General features: G+C 40.4%; 1 protein-coding gene across 2 annotated transcripts in view; it reads right to left on the bottom strand.

Moving 5' to 3' along the window:
* Nucleotides 1-2141: 2141 nt before the first annotated feature.
* LMX1B (LIM homeobox transcription factor 1 beta) overlaps nt 2142-10422 on the bottom strand; it is a 120160-nt gene continuing 111879 nt past the window's right edge. For both annotated transcript variants that reach the window (XM_050714599.1, XM_035555258.2), the window contains exon 8: nt 2142-2374. In XM_050714599.1, the coding sequence (XP_050570556.1) occupies nt 2172-2374 (203 nt within the window). In that variant the 3' untranslated portion in view covers nt 2142-2171. The remainder of the gene's footprint in view (nt 2375-10422) is intronic.

Raw genomic sequence — 10422 nt, forward strand, 5'->3', positions numbered from 1 at the left:
CAGTGTTCGAGGTATTTGAACAATGCCCTCAATAATATGCTTTAACTTTTGGTTAGCCCTGAAGTGGTCAGGCAGTTGGATATGGTGGTTTTTGTATGTCCCATCCAATTGAACAATTGAATTCTAATGTTGCCATTGTACTTTCATTAGTAAAATCTTTAACCAGTCATTTGTGCACTTGCTTCAAAACTAACCATTTTTAGATTTTTTTCCAGCCTTTGGAAAGTTGACTTTTCATTCCTGGTTACCAGATTTTCACTGGAATAAAAATTCCATTTTCTTCTAGTGTTATAATGTAAAGTTTGGCAAAGCAAAATAATGCTGATTGATAAAATATTATACAATTGCTTTGATTAAACTTGTTCATTTTCATCTACTTAGTCTGCAGAGGTTTGTTTTTCTTCCTGTGGTGTAATTGTTGCTTTCGGTACTGAAACACAAATATTCCAGACTTGCATATGCCAGCTCCAGCTTTTGGAAACTCGTATCTGACAGATAATCGAGGTAACAGCTGCACTGGCATTGCTACCAGGAGCACCACAGTCTTTACCCCCTCAGAATAGTTTCTTTCTGAGTGGGTTGTCTCATTGGTACAAGTAAAATAACAAGGAAAAACAGTTTCCAATAAAAACAAGGACTGGGGGCTCTGGATGGGTTTGTCAGAAGGCATAACAGTTCTAAGCTGTTAAATCCTGGACATCTGGAGGTAGGCTTTAATGGCCTGGCTCTTCAGTATGTCCTTTTAATCACCTGAACACTACTGTATCTTCTGAGAAGATTAGAAAAGAAAAAGGTACACTGTTCCTTAATGGAAGCTGGAAACTGATGAAACTGATAATGGATTTGGTGTACAAGCTTGAATAGTAGTTCGAACATGGAAATTAAAGTCCAGAAATTTACTGTGATGCCCCTCAGGGGCATGTCTTTGCAACAGGTCTGTGTAGAGATAAGCCAGGTATCATGAGAATGAATTTGTGTTTTTTGTACCTACAGTACTTTGGGCTAATTAGGGCAGGCTCAGCATCACCCTGGTGCAGAACAGAAAGCTGTACAGAAATTCAAAGCAACTAAGCTGTCAACTTCAGTAAGTTCCTCATCCAAAAGACCTCACTTACAATCATCTATGGAAAAAAGATACTTGCACAGGCAGGCCGTTCTCCAGATCCATGAAAAATATTTCAGTTCTGAAGAAAGTGAGATGTTTAGAACTTCCTGCCAAAACTTCCTAATAATGCTTGCAGTGTACTTAGGCTGCTGATGAGCCTGGCAGTAGAACTGCTGTGCAGTGGACAGCCAAGGGCCTTGCAAGCCCTGGTGACATCCATCCTGTCTCGGTGGAGTCACTGAACTCACTTCCAACTGTTCTACCCAGCACCCAAACCCAGCAGTACTTAGCCATGCTTCCAGCAGTACCTGAAAGATTAAAGACTAAAATCTGCCCTTAGTTACGACACTTTCCTCAACCCATCCCAGCACACACATAAGTAATGCCCCCGGGGCTGCCTGAATCATCACTGCAGTACCAGTATCTGACACTTTGCTTTGCAAAGCATTTGCTGTTTAATGCCTGTCTCTGCTCCAGTTCCCACTTTGTCGAAATGACGAAACCCTGTACAATATCAGCCTGACATTACTCCCTTCTTCTGTAGAGGATTCATTTATTGTATTGACAAAGTTGCCAGGTATGTGGAAGGGGAAGGGCAAGGGCTGTACTCACATGCTCCAAAGGCAGTTGAGAAACCTGAAAACACAGCACAATCTGATGTAAACAAACAAGTTCTGCATATTCTCCTTTCCCGAATATTCAGAAGTCTTAAAAGAATTGGGCGTGTAATTGAAAGTAGCCAAAGGCAGCTTTATCCTGTGCTACCAGCATTTACACAGCCGATCACCCAAAGTTTCACTTGGCAGGTTGACAGGGGTTATGTATTTTCACATGGGTGAAGATCTTCAACGAAGCATTGCAGCCTGAACAACACACACACACACACACAACCATCCTCTTGTTCCACTGATTTTATTTCAACAGTCTGGAAGAGAAATTTTCATTCTGTCTTTGCCTCAGTCTTATGATCAAGCCCCTTGTCCCATATAACAGTTTTCCAGCACCACAGGCCTATTTTCTTTTCTCTTGGAAACTCACCTCCATTTTCTTTGAGGGGCAAAAGAAATTATTTTTTTTCTGTATAAAATCCCTGGTGCTCTTTTCCATGTTCACTGTAAGCACTTTTGAAGACATTGTTCTTGATGTCACAGGATCCCACTATCAGGAAGGTACCTGAAGCAGCAGCATTTTGGAGTTTGGAAGACACTTCATTAGAAAATTGGACTCTTGAAGGGGATGCAATGGTTCTGAGAAACAAACAGCATTTCCCTGTAAACGAAAGCACTCTGAGAGTCAGTGCTTCAGGGAACAGAGCTGGTGTTAATGCCAGAATACCACGTTGGTTTTCTTGCATGCTAAGACCTGCAATTTTTTCTCCTATGGGCCAGAGAAGAAAATAATTCTATGAAAAGGAAACAGTAGGAAACACATTACTAAACAAACCACTGAAGAAAGCTTTTTCTGATTTTTTTTTTCAGACGTTTTGTGAAAGTTATTAATTTGAGGGAACAGAGAAACTTTTCATTTGTGCTGTGAAAATTCAACAGCTCTCTTCAAAAATAATGAATTTTCCAACTTTTCAGAAAAATTGTCCTTTCTAATGTCTTTTTCTAGGCAAAAAGCAACTTTTTTTTTTTTTTTTAAATGAAATATGACATGATGAACAGAAAAGTGCACAGTATGGGCAGAAACTACATAATACTAAAACCTGCCAATTTTATCCACCATTATCACAATTTAATTAATGTATATGTTGTTTCCATTCTACTCTGTGTAACTTAGAAATAAGTGAAAGCAGAAGAGTAAGTCAATATTCTGAGAGTTCTATCATAGCAAAACCATGTGAGGTGCTGAGCTCAAGCAGAAAGAATAACACTCCTGACTGACTTTATAATGAGCTCTCATTTACCCCCTTTTCTCCACACCCCCCCAAAAAAAAAAAAAAAAAGGGAGAGAGAGGAAGAAAAAGGAAGAAGAAAAAGGCTCTTCATGCAGTTGACTTCTGTCCTTTAGGGGAAAAAAAAAAAAAAAAAAGAAAAGAAAAGAAAAAAAGGGTGAGTTTTTTTTCAGTCATCACTCTTGTGAGAAACCAAACAGTCCACCTAAAATACATACCATATAATTTACCAAAACCACAAATGAATACATTTCTGGTTCCTTCTGCAGCAAGTTTTGACTTCGAGTGGCATTCCCAGCATGGAGACAAATTTATTTATTCATTAATTTAATATATTCAATAAACCGACCAGCACACAGACTTATTCTTTACAAGTAATTAGAATGTATTACAAGCATACAAATGTGCCTAAGATTGAGAACTTGGGTTATAATCTAATGAAAATATTGTCGCTGAATTAATTTCCTATGTGGTGCCAGAGCCATGGAATAAAAAGTATATTGAAAGTCTTCAGAGACCTACTGTCAACAGCCTGGTACTACCTCTATTTTAAGCTGGAGATGATTAGATTTCAAAAGCCTGTTCCTTTTCATGCATGTTCTCTTGTCTTACAGAAATCTTTCATACTTGAAAGGTCTCTCAAAAGTTTCAGAGATTAAGAAAGTGAAGGAACAGGCAATTTCTGCTACAAATGTCATTAAAATGTATTAGTCTCACAGAAACACAGGTCAAATGCAGATTTACCAGGAAGCTGAGACGGTTGATCCTCCCTGTGGAAAGTTGCACTCTATTATATTCTGCATATTGCAACACTGCAGCAATTGAAGATTATACTATGTCTGGCTATATTTGGCTGTAGATGAAGTCTCTTTTTATCAGAACTGCAAAAGCATAACGTACCAGTAGCATGTGGAATGTCACTGCTGCTTTAGTCCTTCTAAAAGTAATCAGATTTCGTACTTGTTTAGCATTTTTCATCTAAGCATTTTGCAAGCTAACCAACTAACCACCAGTAAGGACAGGATTTTTTTTTTTTTAAGAATTAGATATATAAATGCAACAACTCAACACAAACAAACAAACAACAAAGAGTGAACTGGTACACAGACAAAGGCTATATTTGCCAGTGTTCTCAGGAAAAAAATAGCAAACTGAAGGAAGAAGCAATCGTGAAGTGCAGCTGTTGAGGCGCATTCCTTTTTCCCATTGGAAGTTAGGCAGATAACCTATGACTGGCAGATTAGTTCCAACTTTCTGTTTCAAGCCACTGATATTGAGGGTCAAGAGAAACAAGCAGAAATGTCCCTATTTGTGTATATAGATTTCAGATACAGGCTGTATCACTGTATGAGATGTTTTTTCTGACGCACCCCCTGGAACTGTCAGCCTGTTAGTAACCTTGCTTCAAAGATACTTTTGTTTCTATCTGGTGTAGAGATTTTGGGGCATGTCCCTCTTCAGAGTAATGAAAAAAGGAGTTTAGGCTATCCAGGTCATTGTGGTAATTTTTTTTTTTTTTGGTCACATATGTTTAGCCTACTTCAGTAAGCAGCAGACAGGCATTGATGTGGCCTTCAAGAAAGACTGTTGCCACTGGGAGTATAATTACCCCGTTCTAAAGCGAAAGGTTTTCGCGTAATGCTAAAGTGTAAAGAAAGATCAAGGAAATCCACAGGCTTCACTGGGAGCACTTCTGTGCAGGGCTTATCGGTAGCTCCTTATCAATGTTAATCTGACAACACAGGTGTGAGGGATTGCCACAGCTAGTATAGATCACTGGTCATCTGATCAGTAGTAACTCATTGTGTTTTGCTGGACACCAGTTTACTTGTTACAAGTTGAACAAAGAAACAAATTAAACAAGCCTGAATAAGTAGTGTTGGTAACATGGGAGGTGTGGTGGAGAGCCTAGGAGAGAACTGCCTGTCTTTGCTGTCTGTAGGTGTACAGCTAATAACCATTACACAGCACCCACAGACAAACTCCCTCCAGCAGGGAGAGGGCATGGTAATTATAGAATGGGTGTTTAAAAGGAAAAGGCGTTTCATATCCCATGTTCCTCATTTTAATAATAGAGACTGGTGTGTTGTGAAACACCTTCCTTAGAAAAACATTTAATGCAGTGAACCGTGTACACATCTGTAGTAGTGAGCATGATGGCTGAGCCTGTGTAGCACTGCCTGTTTTCATGTGTGTACCTGGGGAAAGCTCCCCACCCCACTATGTGAGCAGGGCTTGTCCCCAGGACTGGGTTAGGGAAATTCATGCCTAGAAGTCTCAGTATCAGACTGGAGGCAGGACAACTAAGAAGAGGAGTGTTCTTCTCCAGACACTCCCCAAAATACCTTGCACAGAAGTAGAGAGCAATGTGGTGCAGAGTCTGCTTCTTTGCAGACCCTGTCACCATCACCCTCCTCATGCTCTTCCCAAATCCCAGAAGGAACCTGCACATAGTCCCTGGGCCCCACTGTGCGAGGGGAGGGGGCAGCACACTGGCTATGCAAGAGGCTGCAAGCTGCATCCTCCTCCTGCCCTACAGCCAGCTGCCCAGGCCCTCCTCCAGCCCTGCTGCTGGCCAGAGCGGCTGCTGCTGCTGCCACCAAGCCTGGGTCTCTGCCGGGAGCCTTGTGGGGATGTTGCCTCTCCACCAGGGATCCCTCTGAATGTAGAAAAAGGTGAAATAGCACGTGCATATTCTTCGAAGCAAATGCACAGACACTTTCATATGGATTCCTAACTGTGGGGAGGAGGTGACACAAAATCACTGAAATACTGTCTCTTTTCTCAGTCCTGTCTTAGGCAGATTAATTTCTTGCTGAGAAGAATAACTTTACATCACCATTATCCTGGTTACCATCATCTGCTTTGTTACTCTGTCTTTTGGGCACTACCATTACCTAGCTTCTCAACTTTGTTTTGTCCCTTCTATCTCATCACAGTTTTCAAAACAATGTTTTGAACACTGAAATGAAGCGGCAAAAGACCTAAAAGTACTTTTAGAAAGAGCTGTCTCAAGGCTGCCATAGTCCTAATACTCCCAAAATGAAGTAGATTGCTTATTCAGGAAATAATAAAATTCAGGTAGAAAACTGTAAGAAAGCCTTCAGCACCTCACACTTCTCTACAGTAACTCATGAAACAATGGTTCTCTGACAAAACTCTGACAAAACTCTGACAAAACCACTTGAATTGTTAGCAAGTCTTTTAAGAAGTTAAATATAACAGCATACAGAAAGATTTATTTATTTATTTATTTATTTTGACAAAGAGGAGGTACAGAGCAGCTGGAGAATTAGAAAAATCTGTGTGTCACTGACCAAAATCGTTGGTTGGAGTGCTGAAATCAAGCCTTTTGGGCTCTGTTCACAGTTCCATTATGTCAGCCTTAGTGTCATCCTCTAAATGCTTGTTGTAAAAGCATTGCATTTATGTGCCTGTCATGTGAAGTCCTTTTCCTTTGGACATTATCTGACTATGCCAGGGTCTAATCAAACTCTCATTATCTTCCACTGCTGGGAATGGATTTGGTATTCACTACCAGTTAATCAGTGACTAGCTGACACAAGTGGTGAGCAGGCATGATTCTGAGTGAGCAGGTATCTTGTTAGTCCCCATATTTCTTTGCGGATGTACCACCTCAAAAGCATACAAAAATGTCACCCTATTTCCTCTTTTAGGTTAACAAAGAGATAATATGATGCCCTCTTATTAACTGAAGGTCAAAAGAATATGAATGAGTGTAAATACAGAGGATAGAGAAGAGGTAGAGAAAAAGGAAGTAAATACTCTACCAAGAGGCAGGAAAAGATGCAATGCTTTGATACACCTTGTGTTTTATGTAATTCTCCACTTAGTATTATTCTCTTTCCTCTCCAGTTCAGGGTGCAGCTCTGGTCAATTACAGCATGTGTCTTGCTCATAACATGATCTGATGAAACTGTGATACTGAAACACTGGGGCTCAATATAATGCGATGTCAAGCTGGCAAAGGTGTGTCCAAGCCCAGCTACCATCAGTGGGGACTGTCAGACCCAAGTGAGGAGAAGTGGATCAAAGAGAATAATATAAGCAGGTCTTTTCTTCCACAGGTACAACCAAAGGCATGCTTTCTCTTCTTCCAAGTAATTAATATTTTAGTTCTCAAAAGATGAGAAAAAACAGTTTGGAATGCAAATGTCAGATGTTGCTTGGATAAATACTACAAGCCAAATTCATTAGCGTGCTTTCAAAGAGAATTGTTCTGTTCTCCCATTATAAGTAAACAAAGAAATAACATTATCACCTCTCTTATTTCAGAATATACATGCTGTTTCTAGTGCTAATAACCATGTTCCTGTGACAGAATATAGCCTCACAGCATCTTAACTGCAAAATACAGTTTGCAGGAAAGAATGGTTTTCTGAGAATATAAAAATGTATTTCATTCTTAATGAGTAATTTGTTTATATTTGTATACAAATAAATGAGAAGCAGGTATACTCTTTATTTAATAGCATTTAATCCATGATCATTTTATACAGTGGGGCCATACTCATAATGTTTCTTTTATGTTATTAAAAATATTGATAAAACACTAAACATTCATTAGTTACACCATTTCCGAGTGCACAGAAGGATGAACAAATGTGTTTTCATTATAAGAGGTAATAATAATTAAGAGTGACAGCACCTTATCCTCAGGATCTGCCTCCCAGCACCAGTTTGGCTGATAAAAAAACAGAAGTTAAGATAAGGCAGCAATTATTAAGACAAATCTTTTGAAGGGCTGTTTGAACTCCTGTGTCCAGCAGATAATCTGATTTTACAAGGTGCTCCAAGGGGGGTAGACTGCATGGGAAGCAGTACCCAGGTGCAGGCCTTTAGCCCTTTGCACCGGCATTTTTACCTCTAGCCATTTCCCTGGTCTCTTCTTCTTTTGTTTGCTACAGCTGTGGCATATAAATCAGTCTTCATTCTGTCTCACTGACACCAAAGAGAAACACAACACAAACAATGCAGAACAGCAAGCCCCAAATGTATTAATCTTTTTTTTTTTTTTTTTTTTTTTTCTGATCCCTTTCACCTACCTTTTTGGGGAGATTCAGAAATGGCTATGGGCAACTCAGTAATTCTTCCTTCATAAATATTAGATGCATGCAGAGCATGAATATTTGAGTAGCTAACTCTGACTTAGGTGAAAAACAATTGCTAATGGCAATCCATTTTTCCTTAGTGACATTCCACCAATAACAAGCATGAGGGGGACATGATGATGCAATTTGGAGGTGGACAGCAAAAGGGAAAGAAGGTTTTGACTGGGAACAAAGACAATTTATTGATCAGTCCTTAAGGTCAAGTTCTGGAGTGAGAGTTTTAGCAGAGAGAGACCTGTGCTCAGCAGCTATATTGATATCCTTAGGATCTAAATTAACAAATACTGAAAAAAAGTTTTGACTACATATGAACTATCTTCATTATATTATTGAGCTGCCACCTCTTGATCCATTGTACCCTGCATGACACTGCACACTTTATGTGCGAACTGCTGTGGGAAAGACTGGACAGTTCTCTTAACATCTTCCTCTTGGGGTGTACCACTTCCCCCCGGTAAAACTGTGGCTTGCTGTGGAAAAGGACAGATTGTTTTCCCTCTGCCCAGTCCCACTTCCCCTGTGCATTCATTTTCTTTCTTTGATTCTTGCAGCCATGTACTCACTGCTCAGGTCAGATTAAGCAGCTGTTCTGGGAAAGCCACTTTCATTTTGATCCTTCATGGACTGCTTTTCAAGAAAGACAGACAGATAAATGCATCCTGCTGCACAAGGGCTGCAAACTATGTGCTGAAATGGTATGACTGGCAGTGGCGGTGGGAACAGGGCTGCCCCTTTTGGTGATGACAGGTTAGGTATAAAACTGTATCTTTTGATTTTTAATAAAAAATAGAACTTGTGACTTCATGCCTGAGGCACAGAAAAGAAATCTAGTGTCTCTAGAGCAGGGGAATGGCAACTTATAATCAGATGTGACCAAATCAAACCTCAGCTGAAGTTTACGTCCACATTTACATTGCCCCAGAGACATCAGCATATATCTATCATTTTATATTGGTCTCAAATTTGTCATTACTAGATGAATACTTTATAATCCATTGGTAATACTTATATACACTTGTCTGTTTTAGAATATGGCTCCCCTCACGTGTGTTTTGCTCCAAAAAACTATCTTGTTAGATTTCTCTGAAACCACTGCAGCTTTCACACACTGTATTGCTAGGACTTCTGCCCTGTGAGTCAACTCCTGGGCACTTCTGCAGGCGTTGCTGAGCACAGCTGGCTCTCCTAGCTCACAACCTGGCCTGACACAGGTAGCAGATGGTGCCTGTGAGCACCTGAACTGGCCTGCCTATCTGCAGCATGTGTGCAACTCTCACAAGCCTTACCCATCCAAACAAGCAGACAAACCATTTCAGCATTGGTATAGGACCTGCTTCTCCTTCCAGCTAGACCTGCAGTTACACATTCATTGACAATACCAAGTGCTGCTTTAGCAGAAGCCTGTGAAGTGTGTGAATACAATTCTGAGGAGTGCTAATGCAAAATGTACATCTTTGGACAATTGTGTTGAACCTATCCAGGGCTGCTGGTTGTGCTTCTGCCATTCTTCCTGGAGAACCTCCTGGTCCCGACCGCATGGACCCGCTGACTGTACAGGGCAACCTGGGATGCTCAGAAACCCACAGGTATGTGGTCCTTGGACAGGGCTGTTACACTAGCTTGGTCCCTGTGTGCTGCCTGTACATACCAGAGACAATTGGCAGCTAAGAGGACTTTCTTTCTGAGTCTAAACATTGAGGATATTAGCCCTCTGTTTTCCAATATGAGCACTCCATGGCAGGGACCAACAGAACAGCTCGTTTCCTCTGCAAAGGAAGGTCAGGTGAATGCTGTTTGAGTGGGCTTTCTTTCCCCATGCACATCAAGCTTGAAGAGCAGAACCTGCTCAGGAGACAGGCCAAGAATACTGGGCAATTACAAGCTGTCTGCTGGGTTTTCCTCATTCCCCTGCAGCAGCTCTGTGCCTTTCTGCTTGTGCTGCTTCTCCAAGTCAGCAACACTGCTTGTTTTTCACTTAAAGATAAATGGCATTGGATAAGGTAATTTAAAAAATAACCACATGGCCATTCCTATACCACTAAAACAGAGAAAAGAAGGTTAAAAACTTTGGCCCAGACTATCTAGATGCCTACTTCTAGAGTTGGTTCCCTTTCCATACCTGTATTTGCTCTGTTTTCTTCCCTTTAAAGAATATATCTTTCAGAAATTGTCCTTTTCTTATAGTTTCTGTTGAAAACCTAGCAGGTTTTGGTCTTTTTTTTTTTTTTTTTTTTTTGAAAAAAATCCATTTTACTTCTACCATGATCAAAATTATCTCTGGAAAACTG

This window comes from Cygnus atratus, chromosome 19 (genome assembly GCF_013377495.2).
Source record: "Cygnus atratus isolate AKBS03 ecotype Queensland, Australia chromosome 19, CAtr_DNAZoo_HiC_assembly, whole genome shotgun sequence".
Taxonomy (NCBI): domain Eukaryota; kingdom Metazoa; phylum Chordata; class Aves; order Anseriformes; family Anatidae; genus Cygnus; species Cygnus atratus.